This window comes from Oncorhynchus tshawytscha, linkage group LG05 (genome assembly GCF_018296145.1).
Source record: "Oncorhynchus tshawytscha isolate Ot180627B linkage group LG05, Otsh_v2.0, whole genome shotgun sequence".
NCBI lineage: Eukaryota > Metazoa > Chordata > Actinopteri > Salmoniformes > Salmonidae > Oncorhynchus > Oncorhynchus tshawytscha.
In genome coordinates, this window is record NC_056433.1 from 48,811,909 (window position 1) to 48,839,358 (window position 27,450).

Here is a 27,450-nt window from a genome sequence, read left to right on the forward strand (position 1 = left end):
TTTGTGGAGGCTGCATCACAGTAAATGCTGTACAGCCACCTCAGATGTCAGATTGACCATGTAGAGCGTTTAATGCTGTGTTCAAAATCAAATCAAATGTATTTATATAGCCCTTCTTACATCAGCTGATATCTCAAAGTGCTGTACAGAAACCCAGCCCTAAAACCCCAAACAGCAAGCAATGCAGGTGTAGAAGCACGGTGGCTTGGAAAAACTCCTTAGAAAGGCCAAAACCTAGGAAGAAACCTAGAGAGGAACCAGGCTATGAGGGGTGGCCAGTCCTCTTCTGGCTGTGCCGGGTGGAGATTCTAACAGAACATGGCCAAGATGTTCAAATGTTCATAAATGACCAGCATGGTCAAATAATAATAATCACAGTAGTTGTCGAGGGTGCAACAGGTCAGCACCTCAGGAGTAAATGTCAGTTGGCTTTTCATAGCTGATCATTGAGAGTATCTCTACCGCTCCTGCTGTCTCTAGAGAGTTGAAAACAGCAGGTCTGGGACAGGTAGCACGTCCGGTGAACAGGTCAGGGTTCCATAGCCGCAGGCAGAACAGTTGAAACTGGAGCAGCAGCACGGCCAGGTCGACTGGGGACAGCAAGGAGTCATCATGCCAGGTAGTCCTGTGGCATGGTCCTAGAGCTCAGGTCCTCCGACAGAGAGAAAGAAAGAAAGAGAGAAAGAGAGAATTAGAGAGAGCATACGTAAATTCACACAGGACACTGGATAAGACAGGATAAATACTCCAGATATAACAGACTAACCCTAGCCCCCCGACACATAAACTACTGCAGCATAAATAATGGAGGGTGAGACAGGAGGGGTCAGGAGACACTGTGGCCCCATCCGATGATACCCCCGGACAGGGCCAAACAGGCAGGATGTAACCCCACCCACTTTGCCAAAGCCCAGCCCCCACACCACTAGAGGGATATCTTCAACTACCAACTTACCATCCTGAGACAAGGCCGAGTATAGACCACAAAGATCTCCGCCACGGCACAACCCAAGGGGGGGGCGCCAACCCAGACAGGAAGACCCACTCAAGTGACGCACCCCTCCTAGGGACGACATGGAAGAGCACCAGTAGGCCAGTGATTCAGCCCCTGTTAGGGTTAGAGGCAGAGAATCCCAGTGGAGAGATGGAAACTGGTCAGGCAGAGACAGCAAGGGTGGTTCGTTGCTCCAGTGTCTTTCCGTTCACCTTCACACTCCTGGGCCAGACTACACTAAATCATAGGACCTACTGAAGAGATGAGTCTTCAATAAAGACTTAAAGGTTGAGACCGAGTCTGCGTCTCTCACATGGGTAGGCAGACCATTCCATAAAAATGGAGCTCTATAGGAGAAATCCCTGCCTCCAGCTGTTTGTTTAGAAATTTTAGGGACAATTAGGAGGCCTGCGTCTTGCGACGTGTAGGTATGTACGGCAGGACCAAATCGGAAAGATAGGTAGGAGCAAGCCCATGTAATGCTTTGTAGGTTAGCAGTAAACCTTAAAATCAGTCCTTGCCTTAACAGGAAGCCAGTGTAGGGAGGCTAGCACTGGAGTAATATGATTAAATTTTTTGGTTCTAGTCAGGATTCTAGCAGCCGTATTTAGCACTAACTGTAGTTTATTTTGTGCTTTATCCGGGTAGCCGGAAAGTAGAGCATTGCAGTAGTCTAACCTAGAAGTGACAAAAGCATGGATTCATGTTTCTGCATCATTTTTGGACAGAAAACTTCAGATTTTTGAAATGTTACGTAGATGGAAAAAAGCTGTCCTTGAAACAGTCTTGATATGTTCATCAAAAGAGAGATCAGTGTCCAGAGTAACGCCGAGGTCTTTCACCGTTTTATTTGAGACGACTGTACAACCATCATAACTGTCAGATTCAACAGAAGATGTCTTTGTTTCTTGTGACCTAGAACAAGCATCTCTGTTTTGTCCGAGTTTAAAAGTAAAAAGTTTGCAGCCATCCACTTCCTTATGTCTGAAACACAGGCTTCCAGTGAGGGAAATTTAGGGGCTTCACCATGTTTCATCGAAATGCACAGCTGTGTGTCATCCGCATGGCAGTGAAAGTTAACATTATGTTTTCAAATGACATCCCCAAGAGGTAAAATATATAGTGAAAACAATAGTGGTCCTAAAACGGAACCTTGAGGACATTTACAGTTGATTTGTCAGAGGACAAACCATCCACAGAGACAAACATATCTTTCCGACAGATAAGATCTAAAACGGACCAGAACTTGTCCTTGTAGACCAATTTGGGTTTCCAATCTCTCCAAAAGAATGTGGTGATCGATGGTATCAAAAGCAGCAGTAAGGTCTAGGAGCACGAGAACAGATGCAGAGCCTCGGTCTGACGCCATTAAAAGGTCATTTTGGGTTCCCAGTTGTCTTGAAAGCAACATGACCATCAGATGCAGGTACCATCAGTCCAGTAATATAAAAAAGCTAATTATTTGCAAAGTATTTCAATATATGGTTAGCTGTGCCTCACAAGTGCTACACCAATTTATTTTGTAATTAAAGCTTGAGTTTTGCAATATGTTCTGAGATTAACAATATTGGCACACCAGGCATATAACCAATATGCTGTGATAATGTATTAGGCCTAATGCACAAACCTCGTTCATACAGAACAGTTATTAATAAGTTAATGTAAAACAATTTAAGTCATGTTTAAAAAAATCTGAGCGGTAGATCTCAGCTTACTGTTTGACTGTGAGTGATCTTGACTCAGGAAAGTTTGGCGACCACTGTCTCGCATAAATACATTCGTTCTTTGGTTCCGTCTTTCAGGGCAAAGGCTCAGGTCTCTCTAGGAGAGCAGTTTATCACAGACTAAGATAGAGTTCTTTCAAACCTACTACAGTAGGGAGTCAGTATACAAAGCTGGGAAACACAACAGGTGTTTCCTTTCCCTGAGATGTTTTAACGAGGCCTTACACTTGGGAACAATTACCCCTCAATTAAGTGAAACAGCACGGACGGCTTCGCTATAAACAGTTTGTTTAACCAAGTGTAAAGCAAGAGGGATCTTGTGGTGAGGTGACCAAGTGCACAACAGTCCCAGAAGAAAGGCTTGTTTAGAACAGTGAGAAGCGCAGAAGGATGTCACACTTAAAATGGCACTTTTTTCCCCCTCAGTGCTGAAAAATCGTCTCCATAGCATCTGGCTAATGAATCTTGATTTCTTCTCTGGGAACAGATTCTATTTTCCCTCATTTGTTTGTATATCTCTAAAGCGCGCTAAGTGCTAGCAGCTGGGGTTTTGGTGAGTGCAGCCTTCACAACACAGGAGGGCTTTAATTGCTCAAGTCTTCGAAGGATAAACAGTCGCAAAGATGGGAGTTTCAGTCAGGTGTTTTTATTTGATCCGGTGTGATTCACCCCGAAATGGGACAAAATATCATTGCAATATCCCAATATATACTTATCATGTTGACGGTCCTGCGTTTTTGCTGCTTGCTTCACAACTGAAGATCCACTATTGAGTATCGGGGCATTGCTTCCAAGGGCAGCGTCCTCACGGCACCTCGCTCTGTTGTGTTCAATTTCTTGCCCCCCTTTTTTTTCTCTTCTTCAATGGCGGCATCTCACTGGGATACTCCACTGGCACAGATAAAAGGTAATGAGTTTCATCTCATTACATCCTCTCTTCTGCAGGAATATGGAGATTAAACAAGGTTGAAGAAGAGGAGCAGATCCCTTTATTGGAGCCCGAAGCAAGGCCTCTCTCTGCCTCATTAGGTGGTTTCATATTCAATGTATTGACTTATTTTTTTAAATGATTTCGCCTACTGCTTTAGTCAGGTGGCAAGAATGGTAACTTTGATATATTCTGCATAAGTAATGGACAGAAGCTTCATAATACAGGGACTTCCGTCCTTTACATGCAAAGACATCCATTAGGCATTCACATGGCAAACATGAGTTTGATTGTGTTACATAAAGGCTGAATTGGCTTTGCACGCCACAATCAATTTCGTTTTGTACCACGATGGCTTGATGTGTTAAGCTGGTGTGAACATACACACCCCCATAAAACAAGATAATGAAGTTCACTCCTCTGTTAGTTCAGGTGATATGGAATGCTTCTATTACAGCTAACGACCATCGACCCGAATGAGCTTCACATTCAGCCCCCTCATCCTCTCACCTCTCCAGAGGATTAAAAATAATCATTCCTTATTGATTTTCCCACAAATGGTCATTTGCACAGAATGGAATCGTAATGAAACATTGTTTTATCGTCCCTACTCCAATGTGAGAATCGATTAGAGAAAACCCACATTAGGTATTCTTCTCAAATACCCCATTTTATTGTGATGGATATGAACAACTCAATCAAGGCGGCACTTTCCATCATGTTTTACCAGCCTGACCAAGACAAGGATAAGGGTCGCTTGTGGCTGAGGTGCTAGCTAGACTCAGCCAAGCATGAAAGAGAGTGGGAGGGAGGACTGATTGCAGAGAACAATAGCAAATAATAACAGCTGCCTCAAGCAGGCTCTACAGTGCCTTCAGAAAATATTCATACCTCTTGACTTATTCAACATTTTGTTGTGTCCTGATTTCAAAACGGATTCGAATTTTTTTCCCCCTCACCCATCTACACACAATACCCCATAATGACAAAGTAAAATAATTTTTACAAATGTTTGCAAATTTATTGAAAATTAAATACACTACATGACCAAAAGTGTGTGGACACCTGCTCGTCGAACATCTCATTCCAAAATCATGGGCATTAATATAGAGTTGGAATATTTCTGCTTCCATTCAGCCACAAGAGCATTAATGAGGTTGGGCACTGAGGTTGGGCGATTAGGCCTGGCTCGCAGTCACTGTTCCAATTAATTCCAAAGGTGTTCGATGGGGTTGAGGTCAGGGCTCTGTGCAGGCCAGTCAAATTCTTTCACACCGATCTCAACAAACCATTTCTGTGTGGACCTTGCTTTGTGCATGGGGGCATTGTCATGCTGAAACAGGAAAGCACCTTCCCCAAACTGTTGCCACAAAATTGGAAGCGCAGAATATTCTAGAATGTCATTGTATGCTGTAGCATTAAGATTTCCCTTCACTGGAACTAAGAGGCCTGGCCCCAACCCATCAATAACAGCCCCAGATTATTCCTCCTCCACCAAACTTTACAGTTGGCACTATGCATTGGGGCAGGTAGTGTTCTCCTGGCTACCACCAAACTCAGATTAGTCCGTCGTACTGCCAGATGGTGAAGCGTGATTCATCACTCCATAGAACACGTTTCAACTACTCCAGAGTCCAACGGCAATGGGCATTACACCACTCCAGCCGACACTTGGCATTGCACATGGTGATCTTAGTCTTGTGTGCGGCTGCTCGGCCATGGAAACCCATTTCATGAAGCTCCCGATGAACAGTTATTGTGCTGACGTTGCTTCCAGAGGCAGTTTGGAACTCTGTACTGAGTGTTGCAACCGAGGACAGACAATTTTTACTCGCTATGCGCTTCTGCACTCGGCGGTCCCGTTTTGTGAGCTTGTGTGGCCTACCACTTCGTGGCTGAACCGTTGTTGCTCCTAGACGTTTCCACTTCAGAATAATAACACTTCCAGCTGACCGGGGCAGCTCTAGCAGAGCAGAAATGTGACGAACTGACTTGTTGAAAAAGTGGCATCCTATGACAGTCCACGTTGAAGGCCACTGAGCTCTTCAGTAAGGCCATTCTACTGCAAATGTTTGTCTATGGAGATTGCATGGCTGTGTGCTTGATTTTATACACTTGTCAACAAGTGTGTGGCTGAAATAGCTGAATCCACTAATTTGAAGGGGTGTCCACAAACACAATATATACAAAAGTATGTGATGGGGTACAGAGATGAGGTAGTCACTTAAAAAATCATGTTAAACACTACTATTGCACAGAGGGAGTCCATGCAACTTGTTAAACACTTATTTAGGCTTGCCATAACAAATGGGTTGAATACTTGACTCAAAACATTTCAGATTTTCATTTTTAATTAATTTTAAAAAATGTCTATAAACATATTTCCACTACCATTGTGGGGTAGTGTGTGCAGGCCAGTGACACATCTCAATTTAATCCATTTTAATTTCAGGCTGCAACACAACAAAATGTGGAAAAGGTGAAGGGGAGTGAATACTTCGAAGGCACTGTAAATCCTTTTTTCAAAGAAAAAGAGCTGAATGTACAAGTCTACATTTCCTCATCATATTTACTCACAGTTTACTAGAAAAGTAAAAAAAAACTGAATTACCTGGAGAAAGTCCTACAAAACAAATCAATATGGAGGCAGCAGAGCAGACAGTCAAGTGGGATAATAGTGCGAAATGAAACATTAGCAGGTGGGGATCGAGTTACACCGGCTAGATAGAAATTCTTGTCCTATGTGCTTACATGAAGGAAGCAGGTTCCATACACCACTTATCAAAAGGTTTGGTCTTTATGCCTGGCTAATTTATTGTTGTGTATCTGCAGAATTGGAATCTTCCAGAATGATAAATTACGGGAAAAATCCAAGAAATTGAAGATAGTTGTGGAAGAGGGGGACATTCCAGCAAAAAACAGCACCAGGCAGAGGAATCTGGCTCATCACATTCCAGTGCAGCACCGCTGTGATTATCACCAGCGCTAGCAGCAACAAGCTGGGAGGTCACAGCAAATCAGCCTAATTTCCCATCCCCAAAGCCCCTCATTGACTCAAATGGGAGTGTCACATATAATCACGCAGAAAGGGCAGCTCACAGTGGCCAAATGCTCATCTCCATTCTCAGTGAGAGAAGTCACCCAACATGTGGCACATTTACAATGATTGGCCAAGCTTGACTCAAGTGGTTTGGTCTCTGTCAATTCAGGCAATGGACTATTATGGAAAAGAGTGCCACGAGGTCAATGGGTCAATTACTTCCCTTGTTACTCAATTGAAGTGCACAGACAGTGCCTTCAGAAGGTATTCATATCACGTGACTTATTCCATATTTTCTGAATTCAAAATGTATTCAAATGTTTTTTCTCTCACACATCTCCACCATAATGACAAAGTGAAAACATGTCATTATATGTCTAAGAGCTTTGCACACCTGAATTGTACAATATTTGCCCATTTATGATTTTTTTTAAATTCTTCAAGTTGGTTGTTGATCATTGCTAGACATACACAAGTCTTGCCATAGATTTTCAAGCTGGTTTAAGTAAAAGCTGTAACTGGGCCACTCAGGAACATTCAATGTCATCTTAGAAGGCAACTTCTGTATATATGGCCTCGTGTTTTAAGTTATTGTTCTGCTGAATGGAGAATTTATCTGCCTGTGTCTGGTGGAAAGCAGACAACCAGGTTTTCCCCGTGCTTAGATCTATTTATTTTTATCGTAAAAAACTATAAGTCCTTGCTGATGACAAGCTTACCCATAACATGATGCAACCACCACGTTTGAAAATAGGAAGAGTGCTACTCAGTGATGTGTTCTTTGCCCCAAACATAACACTTTGTATTCAGTACATAAATGTAATTTCTTCGCTACATTTTTTGCAGTTTTACTTTAGTGCCTTATTGCAAACAGGATGCATGTTTTTATTATGTACAGGATTCCTTCTTTTCACTGTCAATTAGGTTCATATTGTGGGGTAACTACAAATGGTGTTGATCCATCAGTTTTTTCCTATCACATCCATTAAACTCTGTAACTGTTTTAAAGTCACCATTGGCCTCATGGTGAAATCCCTGAGCGGTTTCCTTCCTCTCCGGCCACTGAGTTAGAAAGGACGCCTGTATCTTTGTAGTGACTGGGTGTATTGATACACCATCCAAAGTGTAATTAATAACTTCACCACCCTCAGAGATATTCAATGTCTGCTTTTTACATTTTTATTTCTACCAATAGGTGCCCTTATTTGCTCCCTGGTCTTTGTGTTTGAAATTCCATGTGCGATTGATGGACCTTATAGATAAGTGTGTACAGAGTACAGAGCTGAGGTAGTCATTAAAAAAGCATGTTAAACACTTATGGCACACAGATTCATGCAAGTTATGTGACTTGTTAAGCAAATGTTTACTTCTGAACTTATTAGGCTTGAATACTTGACTCAAGACATTTCAGCTTTAAATGTATTAATTTGTCAAATATATATAATTCAACTGCCATTATGGGGTATTGTGTGTAGGCCAGTGACACAAAATCTGGAAAAAGGGGTGTGAGTACTTTCTGAAGGCACTGTAGGTAAGGAACTAGGAGTGAATGTAAGTCTCATCTCTAATCTTGAGGTAATTTGTTTACTGGCTTTCTTTACTGCTGTGTTTTAAGTGTCCATTCTCCACTGGGAGTGTCAGGTACTCATAATTCTATAAGCATCCTTCCGAATGTTAAGGTAAAAAAACTATCTGCAAGAGGAAGGATAAAATACCTTTTTTGAAATGGGGTTCTTTCTTCAGCGAGACAATTTTCCATTCGATTTTTCTATGCACTTGACAAAAATGTATATTTCTTCCATTTTGATGAATATACATTATATTCAATGATTTAATTTTAGCACAAGGCTATTTCCGTAGTTGTGTCCTTGTATTAAGCATACAGGAGTAATAGTTTCCCAATCTTTCACAGCGGGTCAATCGCAAAAAAGGGCCAAGAAACAACAAATGTGCATATTTTGTTTTTATTTCCCATGATTTCAGAAAGGTACAAAAACACAAGCATACAAAAACACAAAAAAGTACAAATCCAGTTGGTCTGTTTGTCTTTATTAGAGGAACAAAACAATTAATCCCCCACACTGAACACTTCACTCTTCCAACCCTCAGAAGCGCCATCTCACTGGCCTGGCCCCCCCCCACCATGAGAGGCCGCAGTGGCTCGTGGGTCTGTGTACCCACATCCATACCCACACATGCAGTCAAGAGCCGGCCTTAGCCTTTTGGGAGCCCTAAGTGGAATTGTGTTAAGGGTCCCTGCCTACCTTGCAATCAAAACATTTTTGCAGTCCCCCCTTGACACCAGAGACAAAACATTGAAGTTTTAGAGTTAATTTCCTGCAATTCTACACATTTTGCCGTGGGGCGTAGCAATTACTTCCCAATGTAATTCTATGAATTTTGCCATGCAGCGGAGAAAAATTGGCAGTTACAGCCAATTTCCTGCAATTCTACACGTTGCCATAGTTGCTATACAAATGTTTGCAGTTTATAATATGATATCTGAGTTAGAATGACTAACAAAATCAAAGGGGGGCCCTCCGGTTGTTAAATCAACTATGATTAGAACACGTTTATATGGCTGGCTGGACTAATTTACCAATCTGAAAAATGTTAGCTGACATAGGCTAATTGTGTGACTGTCAGTGACTGACATAAGAGGAAAACTGCTGATGCAAAACCACATTTTGAAATGGCACTTTATGTATTCTACTATTCTGACTCTTAACAGTAAATTGAGACCCCAATTGAGATTATTTTTTACAACTACGGTCCTACAAAAGGAGAGTTGCCAATCCCTGTTCTAAAGCCATGGCTCTCTTTGGACAGGAGGGCTGCTGTCCTTATCAGTTCCCTCTTCTCTACCGAAGAGGCACACACATTGTCCTGATCTCATCAAAGCGGGCAAATGAGAAAAAGATGAAAATCAACCACTATTTCTATGTCGCTGCCTCTAATTTAGTGCCCCGGGTGGAGAATTAGCAGTGATGAGAGGAAGAGCGATTTCTGGAGGATTCTGAAAACTGATTCTGCAGTTGTATAGCGTTGCTGGGCACTGCACAACCAAATCCATGATTGCTACAGGCACGGAAAAACTGTACACAGTCTTCAGGCTAATTCCTCAGGGTTAATCAAACATATTCCTCTACTCTTCCGTATTGTTTTTTAACACCACCATTTTCTTTGAGATATTCCTGCCTTGAGCTGTTTTTAGCCAAACAGGTTAACACAGAGTATGTGCATATTGCTAATGGGAAAACAGTTTTGCTTGACAGAAGGTGAAGGGGACCTATGAACCATGGTGGTCATAACTATTGTGCGACTGAAATTAACACCAGCCTCATCGATGCTAAGCCAAACACACCTGGGTGCACATCATGTCCTTGTCACACAAATTCTCTTCATCTATTAACTGGTTGAATGCTATAGAACGTGGCCAAGCCGAGTTAAACAAAAATAAAAAGGAGAGGATAATGCAGGAATCTGAGGTTAGCCAGATTACAAAAAGGATGAAAGGTCAGAGGGCAGTACCTGGATACTGTTACACCGATTTTTGGCTGATGGGATTTTTGGCCTTATAGGCAGTGGTGATGAGTGTGAAGGAACAGGGCTGCGAGTTGAGGTGGTCAAGGAATGTCAATATAGCGCTAAGATCAATTATGTCGCTCTATCTGGCTGCACTTGACTACTGCAAGTAGCCTGTGGCTAACATTGAACATGTCGCACAAACAAGGTGAGCACGTTTTTTTCATGTTAAATTAACTCCTTTATCCTAAATATGGCGAGGGATCATGATACAAGCAATGCGGTCCATGGTATAACTTTAACACCTGAAGTCCTGCTGAACATACACTCTCCCTTACAAAACAAATACTATGAATGACACACACTAACTTATATTTCCCTAGCCTACCGGTCTGTAGTGAGGGGGGGCTTGCAGTGTCTTCCCTCCCCCTAGTAGGGTCCCTGCTGGTGGGATGGGGGAGCCGTGGCCAGGGGTGGTGGCTCTTCTCTAGCTGGGCTTGGTGAGGAGCTGTGTGGAGAAGTCGTACAGGTCCTTGTTAACCTTCTTCAGCGTTCTCACTTCCTCCTCCAGCTCCGATACACGCACCTTGGTGTTCTCGCCATCACCAAACACACTCTGTAGTTTTAACAGTAAACAGAGAAAGAGAGAGGGGGAGCAAGAGAGAAGGAAAGTGAGAGTGTAAAATTAGATACATTGGGGTTAAGCAAACACATTGGTAGACACAGAACATTTCAATCTACTACCTCAGGTATCAGCGGATTCTAAAACGGGGGACATATTTCTTTTCTCTCATAGACCCACTAATCAAAATCGACAAAAGGATGAAACCTCTCCAATATTTATGGTAATGTGATGTATTTGGAGTTAAAGGCTCCATTGTGTGCAAATGAGCGGGGGAATTCATTTTCAGTGGTGGTACAATCTGCCAAAGAATAAACCTAGCTCCCCAAGGAAAGCCCACTGCCCATTTCGGGAGTTGGGTGCCGGGGCGGTGGGTTGAACACTTGGGGTGAGGAACATCAAATCTCGTTTGAAAAACCTCCCTAATTTCGCAGAGTCACATATTGACATTTCCCATTGTGGCCAAATTTGCAGCACAGGCAGCCGTTGGATGACAGCGGTCCATATTTGTCATATTTCCTCCCAAGATTAAAGAGTGGAGGGGAGAGGAGAACTATTGCCCGTACTCAGTTTATTTATTCGTTTGCCTGCCTTCTTGGGTATAGATGTACCGGGCTGGGTGCTTTGGTCTTGCCTGTGGGAGCAAGTGAGGGCTTCCCTTTTTGGATGGAGTGAGACTAATCCACTTAACCATATCAGTACCGAGACCCCAACAAAAATCAGCTTTTCATTTATCTGACTTCCATTTATCTGCATGTCCAGCCCTTATATTTAGCCTCACAATTAAGTGTTTTACCATTTTCTTTCCAGGGCAACAAGTAAAACATGAAACAATATGACAAACAGTTGCATTAATGAGTTTCATTGACAAATGTCCACAAAAAAACAAGGTCCACCAAAGCAAATAACAGATAAAAAAAAGATTTATATGAATGCTGCAAGTACAGACATTGTTTGCTGAGTTGGAAATTAATATCAAACTAGTCAGTGACAACTGTGTGGAGTTTGTGATAGCGACTATGTGAGCTTATTACAGTATTACAGACACCATGAGTCTCTCAGCTTTTCATAGATGGCTTTTAATAGTTTAGAGTCTGTATGGTTTGAGCTTCAAAGACCATTTTGTAGAAAGACTTGTCCCCGGGCCCCTTCGGGATCCTCACCTTGTCTAAAACACACAGCTCTAGTTCAGCCCAAGTTAATCACACAGACTAATGTTTGGTACCAACAGATGTAGAAGAAATGTATCAAAATGGTACAACCCAGAAGTCTGTAGCTTAAAGACACTGTTTAAAATGAGTTAGGGGCACTAATTTGGTTAAGGGCACTTGGGGGGGGGGTGTCAGAGCGGTGGAGTCGTCAGCGGCTCACTGAGCCCAGGGATAAGGTGCCAACCTGCTCCTTCCTGGCACACACAATTACACACACATGCAAGACCACACACTGCATCCACACGCTGGTCGAGTGGATGCAGTGACACAGAGGTGCAGAGGTTCCGTGCTGATTCATTAGACTTAAGAGTAATAATGATAGATTGAAGTAATATAGCGCCTTTCAATAGGTTCCAAAGTGAATTACATTGTTTAGGGGTAACTCGCCCTGTCCACTGTGTAACAACCCACCGGCGTGATGCATGGCAGCCATTTTGTGCCAGAATGTTCTCCAAACATAGGCTAAAATTACATGGCCATAATAGTGAGGGGGAGGTTTTGAATCCTATACATTAGGGGCCATCCATGTTTTTTTATTAGCTTTAGAACTGGGTTGACCCTCCCAGTGCTGGATCTAGTATAGAGGCAGAATCAATCCCAGAGGAGAATCAGGCAAGCAATCCACCATCACCAGCCGGAGGCCCATTAAATGATGGGCCTTGTAGGCAAGGATAAGAGAGGAATGCTGGAGAGCCCAAGGTGGAGCAGGGGGCCCAGAAGGGAGCGGTTGGATAGTGCCCATGATTGGACAGGAAAAGCTGTTGCTGCTGCCACCAGGACAGGGATATACTGAGATCTAATCATAACCAACATACAGTCCCAGAAGAGCAGACCCTGGCTTTAAAAGGCACAATCTATTATTTGAATTTCCACTCAAAAGTTGCACTTAGTTGCACACGATGGGGGTGGCTCTTGGCAAAAGTAACAGTTGTCCAAGTTATTTGAACAGGCCAGGTCATCTGATGCAGCACTCCATCACTCCCCTTCTTGGTCAAATAGCCCTAACACAGCCTGGAGATGTGTTGAGTCATTGTCCTGTTGAAAAACAAATGATAGTCCCACTAAGCCCAAACCAGATGGACTGGCAAATACCAGCATGGCTACCATAGCATTCTGCAGCTTAAGTATGCCTTAAATTCTAAATAAATCACAGACAGTGTCACCAGCAAAGTGCCCCCACACCGTAACACCTCCTCCTCCATGGTTTATGGTGGGAAATACACATGCGGAGATCATCCGTTCACCCACAACACATCTCACAAAGACACAGCAGCTGTAACCAAAAATCTCAAATTTGGACTCCAGACCAAAGGACAAACTTCCACCAGTCTAATGTCCATTTCTTGGCCCAAGCAATTCTTCTTCTTCTTATTGGTGTCCTTTAGTAGTGGTTTCTTTGCAGCAATTGAACCATGAAGGCCTGCTTCACAGTCTACTCTGAACAGTTTATGTTGAGATGTGTCTGTTCTTTGAACTCTGAAGCATTTATTTGGGCTGCAATTTCTGAGGTTGATAACTAATGAACTTATCCTCTGCAGCAGAGGTAACTCTGGCACTTCCATTCCTGTGGCGGTACTCATGAGAGCCAGTTCCATCATAGCGCTTGATGGTTTTTGTGACTGCACTTGAAGAAACTTTCAAAGTTCTTAAAATGTTCCATATTGACCGACCTTTATGTCTTAAAGTAATGATGGACTGTCGTTTTATTTGCTCATTGGCGCTGTTCTTTCCATAATATGGACTCGGTCTTTTACCAAATAGGGCTATTTTATTTATTTAACTAGGCAATTCAGGTAAGAACAAATTCTTATTTACAATGATGGCCTACACCAGTCAAATCCGAACGATGCTGGGCCAATTGTGAGCCACCCTGTGGGACTCCCAATCATGGCCGGTTGGGATACAGCCTGGATTTGAACCAGGGTGTCTGTAGCGACGCCTCTAGCACTGAGATGGAGCCTAAAGTTCATTCAGCTGCGGGATCGGGGCACCAACAGTACAGAGCTTGCTCAGGAATGGCAGCAGGCAGGTGTGAGTGCATCTGCACGCACAGTGAGGCAAAGACTTTTGGAAGATGGCCTGGTGTCAAGAAGGGCAGCAAAGAGGCCACTTCTCTCCAGGAAAAACATCAGGGACAGACTGATATTCTGCAAAAGGTACAGGGATTGGACTGCTGAGGACTGGGGTAAAGTCATTTTCTCTGATGAATCCCCTTTCCGATTGTTTGGGGCATCCGGAAAAAAGCTTGTCCGGAGAAGACAAGGTGAGCGCTACCATCAGTCCTGTGTCATGCCAACAGTAAAGCATCCTGAGACCATTCATGTGTGGGGTTGCTTCTCAGCCAAGGGAGTGGGCTCACTCACAATTTTGCCTTTGAACACAGCCATGAATAAAGAATGTTACCAACACATCCTCCAAGAGCAACTTCTCCCAACCTTCCAGGAACAGTTTGGTGACGAACAATGCCTTTTCCAGCATGATGGAGCACCTTGACATAAGGCAAAAGTAAGTGGCTCGGGGTACAAAACATCGATATTTTGGGTTCGTGGCCAGGAAACTCCCCAGACCTTAATCCCATTGTGGTCAATCCTCAAGAGGCGGGTGGACAAACAAAACCCCACAAATTCTGATAAACTCAAAGCACTGATTATGAAAGAATGGGCTGCCATCAGTGAAGGATGTGGCCCATAAGTTAAATGACAGCATGCCAGGGCGGATTGCAGAGGTCTTGAAAAAGAAGGGTCAACACGGCAAATATTGACTCTTTGCATCAACTTCATGTAATTGTCAATAAAAGCCTTTGACACTTATGAAATGCTTGTAATTATACTTCAGTTTTCCATAGTAACATCTGACAAAAATATCTTAAGAGACTGAGGCAGCAGACTGAAAATTAATATTTGTGTCATTCTTAAAACCTTTGGCCACAACTGTATGTGAGAATGTTATTCATTGACTACAGCTCAGCGTTCAACACCATAGAGCCCTCAAAGCTCATCACTAAGCGAATGACCATGGGACTAAACACCTCCCATGCAACCTGGATCCTGGACTTCCTGATGGGCCGCCCCCAGGTGGTACAGGTAGGTAAGCAAACATCGCCCACGCTGATCCGCAACACAGGGGCCCCTCAGGGGTGCATGCTCAGTCCCCTCCTGTACTCCCTGTTCACTCATGACTGCACGACCAGGCACGACTCGAACACCATCATTAAGTTTGCTGATGGACACAACAGTGGTAGGCCTGATTACCGACAACTATGACAGCATATAGGGAGGAGGTCAGAGACCTGTCCATGTGGTGCAAGGACAACAACCTCTCCCTCAACGTGATCAAGACAAAGGAGATTGTGGACTACAGGAAAAGGAGGACCAAGCACGCCCCCATTCTCATCAACGGGGCTGCAGTGGAGCAGGTTGAGAGCTTTAAGTTCCTTGGCGTCCACACCAACAAACTAATAAGGTCCAAGCACACCAAGACAGCCATGAAGAGGGCAAAGAAGATTTGGCATGGGTCCTCAAAAGGTTTTACAGCGGCATCATCGAGAGCATCCTGACGGGTTGCATCACTGCCTGGTATGGCAACTGCTCGGCCTCTGACTGCAAGGCACGACAGAGTGTAGTGTGTACATCACTGGGGCCAAGCTTCCTGCCATTCAGGACGTCTATACCAGATGAAGGCCCTAAAAATTGTTGAAGACTCCAGCCACCCTAATCATAGACTGTTCTCTCTGCTACCGCATAGCAAGCGGTACCGGAGCACCAAGTCTATGTCCAAAAAGCTTCTAAACAGCTTCTACCCCCAAGCCATAAGACTCCTGAACAGCTAATCAAATGGCTTCCCAGACTTTTTGCATTGCCTGCCCCTCCACGCTGCTGCTACTCTGTTATTATCTATGCATGGGGGGGGGTTTAATAATGAGATGTTCGATGAGCAGGTGTCCACATAGTATGGTACACTACATGACCAAATGTAAGTAAATGTAGCATACTACCTGTTTAATATAGAGATCGCATGCTAATCTATGAGTCCCACTTTTTTTTTATTTTTTTTTATTTTTAACCTTTATTTTACCTTTATTTTTCAGTTATTCTTTTTTTAACCTAGGAACAGTGGGTTAACTTTTACGACAGATTTTACCTTGTCGGCTTGGGGGTTTTTGCAACCTTCCGGTTACTAGTCCAACGCTCTAACCACAACCCTGCCGCCCGATGCATTTTAATTTGAAACTCCAGGTAGAAATTACAACTGATTTTTGGCCAGTGACAACTTTGGTTTTTAACTGAGCCTTTAACTGACTGTGTGGTCTTTATAATGAAAACCAATCTCGAGGTGCATCATATTGACAAGCCTGTTCATTTCAGTCATGATCTCCAGATATGAAATCCACTCTCCCTAGCTAAGAAAGGATATGAGACGGATGGATACACCAAGTCTCCAGATAAGACACAATATTGTAATATTGACCTTTGCTGACGCCATAGCCGGTAGTGTCTCTCCTCTCTTACAGTCAGTATGTTGACACACTGTGGTGTAAGTATGTATGAGCTGGCAAGTAGTAGCTACAGCTGTATTTTCTTATCGTGGCCTTTGTCGATGTCAGAGCAAAGTGCAAGTAACGCTGTGAGGAGTTAAAGGGTAATAATGAAGAGTCTTCCGCTGAGCCTTCTGGCAAGGAGCCTGTAAAAATGTTTACCTGCAGCGACTACAGTGTCTTTAGAATGTATTCATATACCCTTGACTTATTCCACATTTGATGTGTTGCAGCCTGAATTCAAAATGTATTTTTTATTTTATTTTTTTATCATCTCACCCATCTACACACGATACCCCATAATGACAAAGTGAAAATATGTCTTTAGAATTGTTTTCAAATGTATTGAAAATTAAACAAAGAAATCACATTTACATAAGTATTCCAACCAGAGTCAATACTTTGTAGCACGACCATTGGCAGCGATTACAGCTGTTAGTCTTTCTGGGTAAGACGGAGAGCTTTCCACACCTGGATTGTGCAACATTTTCCCATTATTCTAGTCAATATTCTTCAAGCTCTTTCAAATCGATTATTGATCATTGATAGACAACCATTTTCAGGTCTTGCCATAGTTTTTACATACATTTACTTGAAAATCTAACTCAGCCATTCAGAAACATTCACTGATGGGGCTTGTAGCAAACAGGACGCATGTTTTGGAATGTTTATATTCTGTACAGGATTCCTTCTTATTTTCCCCTGTCAATTAGGTTCATATTGTGGGATAACTACAATGGTGTTTTTCCATCCGTTTTCCGATCACATCCATTAAACTCTAACTGTTTTAAAGTCACCATTGGCCTCATGGTGAAATCCCTGAGTGGTTTCCTTCCTCTTAAACAACCGAGTTAGGAAGGATGCCTGTATCTTTGTAGTGACTGGGTGTATGGATACACCATCCAAAGTGTAATTAATAACTTCACCATGCTCAAAGAGATATTTAATGTCTGCTTTTTTTTACCCATCTACCAATAAGTGCCCTTCTTTGCGAGGCATTGGAAAACCTCCCTGGTCTTTGTGGTTGAATATGTGTTTGAAATTCACTGCTCAACTGAGGGACTTCACAGATAATTGTATGTGTGGGGTACAGAGATGAGGTAGTCATTCAAAAATCACATCAAACAATATTTCACACACTGAGTCCATGCAGCTTATTATACAACCTCTAACACATTTTTACTCCTTAAACAAGTTTAGGCTTGCCATAACAAAGGGGTTGAGTGCTTATTGACCAAAGATATTGCTCCTTTTATTTCAAAAATTAATTTGAAGAAGAAAAAAATCTAAAAACACAATTCCACTTTGATATGGGGTATTGTGTGACAAAAAAACTAAATAGTATACATTTTAAATGTAGGCTCTAACAACAAAATGTGGAAAAAGTCAACGGTGGGAACACTTTCTGAAAGCACTGTGCATAGCATTTACATACATCTAACACCCTTAGAACATGATGCGGTGTAGAATGCTGAGTCACATGGCCCCCTGAGATGATGTTGACTTGCTCACTAACCTTACGTCGACAAACACAGATATTCGAAATAACATCTATGGGGAATTGTATTGTGTAATGACGTGCATTTTGCATGGACCTGCCCACTTACCTTGTCTGTTACGGCACTCATGATGGAGTAGAGTTTGTCTGCTTTCTCCAAATAGGTCTCCTTTTGGGCCTAAAAGGGAGAGAACATACAGTCAAAACAAGGTGCACAGGCCATGTCCAAAGTCAAATCCAGAAGTGGATAGTGGCGTGAGTGTGACAATGCCAACAAAGGGCCAACAATGACAATACCAGACAATAACAACAAGGGGAGTGATCCCGCTCCCCAGATTTACAGAGCGGATCACAATTGCAATGTACCGCCCCGTCCGCTGACACCAAACTGTGTGGGAGTTCTGACTTTATTTTACGGCACGGGTCAATAAAGCTGAAGCGGATGGACAATATGTTGAAACGGAGGTGGGAAGGGTTCAGGTGCGAAGACTACACGCCCACGAGTAGGAGTTATGCATGGCGGTGTAGAGAAGTGGTTTCTGACTCTGGTCTCGGGAGAGTTATCTTGTGGGGAGGTCTTCAGAGGTAGCTAACTACCATAAAAAAAACACAGGTTAGTAAAATTGAGGGAGCGTGGGAATAAACAGGCCAGAATACAACAATCATTAAGTCTCATTGGAAATAATCACCTCATCTAAAAAGAGTAACACTTACGGAAATCTATAGTGACCAAATATTTACTGCATCAGTCTTTGAAAAGTGCAGGGGGGGCGTTACACAGGTCAAGCGGCATACCAACTCAAAACCCCACTGCTGGTTTGCTTCTGAAACTAAACAGGGTTGGTCCTGGTCTGTCCCTGGATGGGAGAACAGATGCTGCTGAACGTAGTGTTGGAGGGCCAGTAGGAGGTAAAGATCTAAAGAACAAACAATCCAATGCCCCTGGGCAGTGATTGGGCTGTTAAATGGGTGTCCTGACGCTCTACGGTCACTAAAGATCCCATGGCACTAATCGTAAGAGTAGGGGAGTTGACCCAGGTGTCCTGGCTAAATTCTCAATCTGGCCCTCAAACCATCATGCCCACTTAATTATCCCCAGCATGCATTTGGCTTATTCATTCCCCCTCTAACTATTCCCCAGGTAAATGCTGTAAAATGAGTTCTGAGTCAACTTACCTGGTCAAATAATCGTAAAATGTTTTAAAATTAAAATGCGGCATCCTATTGAACTCAAATAACCCAAATTGCGACATGAATTTAGACCAGACATACCCAGTTCTTCATCAGTCCTTTATTAAATGTTGAGTAACCTGTCCTGTGGGAGCTGGAGCATGTTACAAGGGTAGGACTTTGAATGCCACTGTAGCAAATCAGACAAATTAGAGCTGTGGTGAAGGACTGCAGTTGACATAAACCACACTGATGAAATCCTAAAACATCAAATGAGTATCACTCCCTTGCAACAGGATCAATTTCATTTGAACAATAGAAAATGCATGGAACGCTATACATTCTCGATCGATAAAATGTATATTTGTATAAATTAAGTGAAGCAAAACAGATGAGCCAAAGCACATTAATAACATTAACTGTCCCAACCTTGAATGGAACTAATTTATACAGAATCGGGATAAACAATGCAAGGTTTTCATCAAACTACAGTGCCTTTAGTTTCTTCATGTGCATTGCTCTGTTTTAGTTAATTTTTATTCAGGTTGAGACTAACTATATAAAAAAGGTCAAAGAAGCAGCTCCGTATCTTACTTACCAAATTATTTGACATTCATTAGTCCAGGCTGTTCTAGATTGAACCATTTCATAAATGAAAATCACAACTTTGTTTAATTTTCGTGCCTTTTAAATTGGGGCTATGAAAAAAGAAACAGTAAATTATAGGTGTTCAATACATTTTTATTTAATTGATTACAAATCGAATTGAAATATTCATATAGGTCATGCTTTTTAAAGCTTTAACATTTCAAAAATGTGGTGATACTGTGATAAAGTTCTCCCTATATAGATGTGTTTTATGCATTATAAATTAAGGGCTTCATACTGCATCTCAGGTCAATGATACTCAGTTGTCTTCAGCCTCCCCTAAGACGGAGAGTTAGGAAAATGTTGCTGTCCTGTTTGATGTCAGAGTGTTTTCAGTGTCTTGTCATCTTCAAGCTGCCTTCCCCCAAAGAGCAATATCTGTCGGTCCACAGGGACCTGCTCCACATGATAGACCTTGATCTTGAACTGGGGCACGGTCTCAGCCGGCATCACATCGTAGGGTTTCACATTATTCAGGGAAATCTGAATCGTAGCAGGCTTTGTAATCCGCACACACACATTGGATCCTGGACTGCAGACCATAGTGGCTCAAAGTTTTTGAATCGTCACGGATATCCTGCCCATTACTTTTTAGCTTCTGCATGGCAATTGGCACTTCAAAATGTTGGTTGATGAGACTTCTGAGATCCGCCACTGTGGTGGCAATAAATTGTTTATTTCTAGGACAGACTTTGATCAGAGTTCTAATTATGGAAGGAATAAAATAACCATTTAGAGTCATTTAATTGCACCTAATTTGACTGGGACAAATTAGTGCACAACATTCCCTGTATGCACACTCAGGGAGTGTTTTTCCCCATTTAATAATGTGATGGTAAGGTCCATGATAGAGATTGTATTACCTGAAAATGAATTAAACTGAAAATGTATTTGATGGCCCTTATAATATCAAAAGTAAATCGGTGCCCAACAAGAACGTAATTGTAATAACTATGAATTAACATGGCATTTTATATTATGTAGGCCTACCGCTAGGCATGATTGCTAGCGGTAGGCCTGAATGCTAGCGCAAAATCAGTAGGGTACAGTAGGGTATAGCAAAAATATTTACCTTTTCATTTAATATTGTCCTACAAGAAAGCCTTCGTTGTTATTTTGCCTGAATAGTTTTGATAAATCCGTTAATCTACAAGAATTTCAACCAGTTAACGATGACAGCTCTGTCCTCGTTTAGAGCGGAACAGGTATTATAACAGCTGAGAGCCCCGCCCCTCAAATTAAGATTTGTTCTATCCTGGATTCACCACTTTTGGTTTCCATTCTGCTGCTGGGTACAGAAAGTGGAGCGCAATAAATTGTTTATTTCAAGGACAGACTTTGAACAGAGTTCTAATTATGGAAGGAATAAAATAACCATTTAGAGTCATTTAATTGCACCTAATTTGACTGGGACAAATTAGTGCACAACATTCCACACAGTAGGCCTATACTTTACCTAGGTGTACCAGACAAGAAATGAAAGTAAAACCTAGGGCTATTGCGTCTGGAAAAAACCATGTGATACAAATGACAGGAATTCCACATAGTTGTGCTACATCAGACATACAGTGGGGTCTGAAATTATTGACTCTCTTGATAAAGATGAGGAAATTCCTCATCACAATGGGATTTGATGAGTTTTAGCCTTGGTGTGTTTGGACCATGTTAGTTTGTTGGTGATGTGGACACCAAGGAACTTGAAGCTCTCAACCTGCTCCACTGCAGCCCCGTTGATGAGAATGTGCTCCGTCCTCCTTTTCTGTAGTCCAGAATCATCTCCTTTGTCTCGATCATGTTGAGGGAGAGGTTGTTATCCTGGCACCACACTGCCAGGACTCTGACCTACTCCCTATATGCCGTCTCATTGTTGTCAGTGACCAGAGTTTTTTTTCTCTCTGGTTGCACATGTAACATGCTGGTAGAAATTAGGCAAAACGGATTTAAGTTTCCCTGCATTAACTTCTTGACGCACCCATCCCTTTAGCGGGATCATTTTCATCAACACCCGCTGAAATGCAGTACGCCAAATTCAAATTAAATTACTAAAAATATTTCATTTTCATTCAATCACAAGTGCAATATAGCAAAACACAGCTTAGCTTGTTAATCCTACTGGCGTGTCAGATTTCAATATAGCTTTTCGGCGAAAGCATAACAAGTGTTTATGTAAGAACATCTCTCTCAGTAGACAAAATATTACAAACACTAGCAGCCAAGTTGATTGGTCACGAAAGTCAGAAAAGCAATAGATGAAATCGCTTACCTTTGATGATCTTCGGATGTTTGCACTCACGAGACTCCCAGTTACACAATAAATGTTCCTTTTGTTCCATAAAGATTATTTTATATCCCAAATATCTCCATTTGTTTGGCGCGTTATGTTCAGAAATCCACAGGTTCGCGCGGTCACGACATCACAGATGAAAATTCGAAATAGTATCCGTAATGTCCACAGAAACATGTCAAACGTTTTTTATAATCAATCCTCAGGTTGTTTTGAAAATATATAATCGCTTTTTCAATAGGAGAGGGAGAGACAATGGCTGCCCCACTCTGCGAACACCCAGCTATCCACTGACGCAATGTTATCTTTCTCACTCATTTTTCAAAATAAAAGCCTGAAACTATGTCTAAAGACTGTTGACACCTTGAGGAAGCCATAGGAAAAGGAATCTGGTTGATATCCCTTTAAATGGAGGCATTGCATATTGCAAATGGAACAGAGAGCTTTCAGGAATAACAGCACTTCCGGGTTTGATTTTCCTCAGGTTTTCGCCTGCAATATCAGTTCTGTTATACTCACAGACAATATTTTGACAGTTTTGGAAACTTTAGAGTGTTTTCTATCCTAATCTGACAATTACATGCATATTCTAGTTTCTGGGCCTGAGAAATAGGCAGTTTCAAATGGGTACGTTTGTTAGCCAAAAACAAAAATCCTACCTCCTACACTCAAGAAGTTAAAGTCCACGGCCACTAGGGGTAGATGAGCATTTTCTTGTTTGCTTATGGCCTTATACAGGTAATTGAGTGCCGTCTTAGTGCCAACATCGATTTGTGGATGTAAATAGACAACTACGAATAATATAGATGAAAACTCTTGATAGTGTGGTCTATAGCTTATCATGACATTCTCTACCTCAGGCGAGCAAAACCTCGAGACTTCCTTAACATTAGATTTTGTGCACCAGCTGTTATTTACAAAAACACAGACCGCCACCCCTCGTCTTACCGGAGGCAGCTGTTCGATCTTGCCGATGGACCGAAAGCCCAGCCAGCTGTATGTTATCCATGTCGTCGACCAGCCACGACTCGATGAAACACGAGATATTTCAGTTTTTATGTCCCGTTGGTAGGATAGTCTTGATCAGAGCTCATCCATTTTGTTATCCAATGTTTGCACGTAGGCTAATAGGACTGATGGTAGAAGGGGATTACTCACTTGCCATCAGATCCGTACAAAGCACCCCGGGCCTTGCCGGGTGTCTGAAGTAAATCCTTCGTGTCCGACTCATTAACGAAAAAATCTTTGTCCAGTACGAGGTGAGTAATCTCTGTCCTCATATCAAGAAGCTATTTTTGGTCATAGGAGACAGTGGTAAAAAGACTGAACAAAATAAGTTATAAATAATTCAAAAAAAATACACAATTGGTTAGGAGCCTGTAAAATGGCAGCCATCTACTCCAGCACAATGGACGAAAAAAAAGATGACACTGGCGAGGCCACCTCCAAGGTGATGGACATCTTCAACACCAACGGTTCTCCTGAGGTCCATCTTGAGTGAACGAGGTCATGAGCGCTGGAACAAGGTACGGGTGTTATAGGTTATATTCTGTCACCAATGGTTTGTTTGATTTATTTTTTCATGTTACATAATCAGATATATTTCAATATCTTACATTGTCAATAGATATCCTTTTCCTACCCCTTCCTCCAGGTTTGGATAAATGGACCAACCAGACACTCAAGACTGCCATGGGCAAGTCCCTTGACGGGTACCGGGAACGGTAGGAGAACAACCTGAAGGAAATTGTCTTTGCACTTAACAGCAGAGTCCAGGCCTCCGAGATTGGACGGGAGCCGCAGCTGTTGACTGTGGTAAACAATGCAATTATATATTCAATTATTGCATATACTGTAGTCTTTCAAATGTGATTGACTTAGTGTTATTGTTTGCCTATTGCTATTTTTGTATCACTTAAACCCCCCCCAAGCGGTATCCCATCCACCATAGCGAGTAAGCTCGGATCAATCTGATTTGCTCCGAGTCAGAGGGGGACCAGCTTCTAGGCTATACCTTCCAAAACTGTTGAAAAGCACAATTCTACATCCAATTGCCTCACAGTAAAGTTTAACCTGTGTGTTTGCTTGTTTACAACACGGTTTCCTACCCTGTTCCCTTTAAATCTGCTCCTGTTCTCCAGGACCAAGGTGTTCTGCCTAACACCCAGACGTGGATCCACCTGATGTCCTCCATTACCAACCACCCTGCAACTTTTCATTACATCATCTACGGCTACTGTTGTCATTATCTGCTGAGAACCTTTTCTTGCTCCATCATACTGGGCACATAATATGCGAGATTATACAGATTAACTAAAAACACTAGCACTGCAAACACTCAGAACAAAGAGAGCAGCAGTGCCTGAACATTGCAGTCTCCCTCTTCAAGACTGACAGAACCTCCCAAAAAAATGACAATTTTATATATTATAATCTTCAATATTTCCAGGTTGGTTTTCACAGCTTTTTCACAAGGTGTTCATTATTTTAAATTGTAAGCTATTTATACATTCCTAGGACCTATAACAGATACATATATATTCAACCACAATGGTCCACTGAATCAAAATATAGGGCTACTGAAATAATAGCATTTCAGTGTAGGGAAGGGCAATACATGCCAGCCAGACATACCAGCGTGAGAATCTAAATGATTTGCATATGAATGGAGGAGTGGAAATTAACAGACTTTGTAACCTGTGAGGTAAGTAACAACGTGCCAAGCAGATTACACGTTTTCTTTGCTATTTCCCAGAAAAGTAGCAACGTTTAAGACATTGATTTCATGCAGTTGTAATCTTAACAAGGGACCCAAAAGTCGTTTGAAGTAATGTTTTCCATTCTATTAGCTAAACAAAACTTGTTTAAACAGCTTAATTACTGCAGAAATCAGCCTCGTTTGCATAGCGGGGATGAAAAGAAGGTAATTTAGGCTGTAATGATCTCCACATCGTTGATATAGCAATGGAAGTTAATAGTTTATCGAATCCCACTGTGAAGCAGGGGACACACTTTTTGATATAAGTTCCCTATATTTTTGAGCATACAATATAGCTCAGTATTTGTATGATTTATTTTATAGTCAGTTTTGCTCATCTTCATCAAAAGGTGTCAATAAATTCAGACCCGACGGTACATGTGAGCAGCTGGGAGTTCACAGGTAAGTGTACAGGTATTTTAATATTAAATATTTAAATATAACAGTTTGTGGAAGGCCCTTTCCTGTTTCAGCATAACAACGCCCCCGTGCACAAAGCGAGGTCCATACAGAAATGGTTTGTTGAGATCGGTGTAGAAGAACTTGACTGCCCGTCCTCACAAATGATTGTGGCTGAATGGAAAGCAAGTCCCCGCAGAAATGTTCCAACATCTAGTGGAAAGTCTTCCCAGAACAGTCGAGGCTGTTATAACAGCAAAGGGAGGACCAACTCCATATTAATGCCCATCATTTTTGAATGAGATGTTCGAAGAGCAGTGTCCACATACTTTTGGTCATGTAGTGTAGGTCAATACCATGCTCCCCGACACAACGGCGCCCCACACACACACTCTGTCTCAGCTCTTTCCCACACCCATCAGCTATTCCTCAATGAGAGATAAAACCCTTCCTATCGCCATTTGTGTTATCTACCCGTTTCCTTAATCTTCCCTTGAACGCAGTACTCTGACCCCACCCCAGAGGAACTGTCCAATTAGCTTTACATGGAGATACCCCAACCATGCCCCCCACCAGAGAAGCCACAGGGAACCACCCCATCCTCTGTCCAGAAGAACCCCCCTGGAGAGTGACTGTCCCCCGGCATGGCTTTATCTCCCCTCCCTCTCCCTGACCCTTCACCCCAGGCAGCCCGCTCGCTAATGGGTTCTCACTCCCTCTTCTCTGGACCCAGGCCAGACTGGCCTCTGGTTCATCTAAGGGCAAGCCACTGGCACCCACACAGTTTGTGACAGTTGGTGCTGAGCGTTTAGTGTTTTTTGAGCTCGGTTTGCTTATGAAAAATATTATCATGGTTTTCGATGTCTAATAGTTATTATATATTTATATGTTTTTTTACAATAAATACACTCTGCATTATGTGGGTAACCATGATTTATTCACATTACTCTCCCTGAATAAAGTTTTTCAATTGTGTATATTACATTTATTTTATTATTTCATTCCAAGTCATCATCTCATCTCTATAGAGCTGCTGGCTATGGAGTCTGATAAAATCACAAGTAGTAGTTCTTCAAAGTAAATATGGCATAATTTTATGACTGCTGAATACCAACTATCAATCACTTATTCTAAGTAGAGATACCTCGCAACTGCTCTCTATCCCACATTCTTCTCTGTGTTTTTATTGAACCTTTATTTAACGAGGCAAGTCAGAACAAATTATTACTTACAATGGACGGCCAAACCCGGACGATGCTGGGCCAAATTGTGCACCGCTCTATGGGACTCCCAATCATGGCCGGATAGATGCAGCCTGGATTCAAACCAGATATTGCAGTGTCTTAGACCACTGCGCCACTCGGGAGGTTAGTGTGCCCCACACTAACCTCACGTAGAAGAAACACAGACGGTACAAGTAGGCATGCAATGGATTATGGTCATTGTAGTTAATGACCACATTTTCTGCGTTGAACTATGTAGAATATTGGCCTGTTGGAAACTACAACTCCATATTACATTGCACAGTTCAGGCTTGATCTGATCTATCTCTATAGTAACTGCACAATGTGCGCACAGTAAAAAAACAAAATGGAATTTAAATAATTGAACCTACGTTGGTCAATTAGTTGTTTAACAACGGAAAAATAACAGAAATTTCAGTTAATCACTCAGCACTTGTGACAGTGGAATGACTTCTCCACTTTCTGCAGTGTAGCAGCACATTCGCACACAAATTAATGTGTAGGCACTCGTATGCACACATACAAACACACCCACAGATCCATGTACACATGCCAGAAGAAAGCAAATAACAAGGAAAACTAAAAGGTAATCATTTGGAATTGTTTGCGGTGTAATTTGCACGCAGCACGGCGCACGATCAGAAAGAGTGTGTTGTGATGACGGGCATGCCCCGGGGGCACGACGGCAATATCATTTTTTGGAAATCCTATTAGTATTAATATATTTTTTCTAATAATTCTGTGTTTCTTTGGCTTTCGGAGCACGGGTGAAAAGCTCATTTCTCGACAGCGACAGTTATAAACCCAGCAGCTCTGAGATTAGCCATTATGGAAATAAGCGACCTATGAGAAAGCGAGGGGAGGGAGAGCG

At 42.2% G+C, this 27,450-nt stretch overlaps 1 protein-coding gene across 1 annotated transcript in view; it reads right to left on the reverse strand.

The window, feature by feature from the left end:
• Nucleotides 1-8,634: 8,634 nt before the first annotated feature.
• Nucleotides 8,635-27,450, reverse strand: part of wdr18 (WD repeat domain 18) — a 90,627-nt gene continuing 71,811 nt past the window's right edge. Inside the window, exons 9-10 of the mRNA XM_024421108.2 lie at nucleotides 18,186-18,254; nucleotides 8,635-10,827 (exon numbers count right to left, since the gene is read on the reverse strand). Of these exons, the coding sequence (XP_024276876.1) occupies nucleotides 10,699-10,827; nucleotides 18,186-18,254 (198 nt within the window). The 3' untranslated portion in view covers nucleotides 8,635-10,698. The remainder of the gene's footprint in view (nucleotides 10,828-18,185; nucleotides 18,255-27,450) is intronic.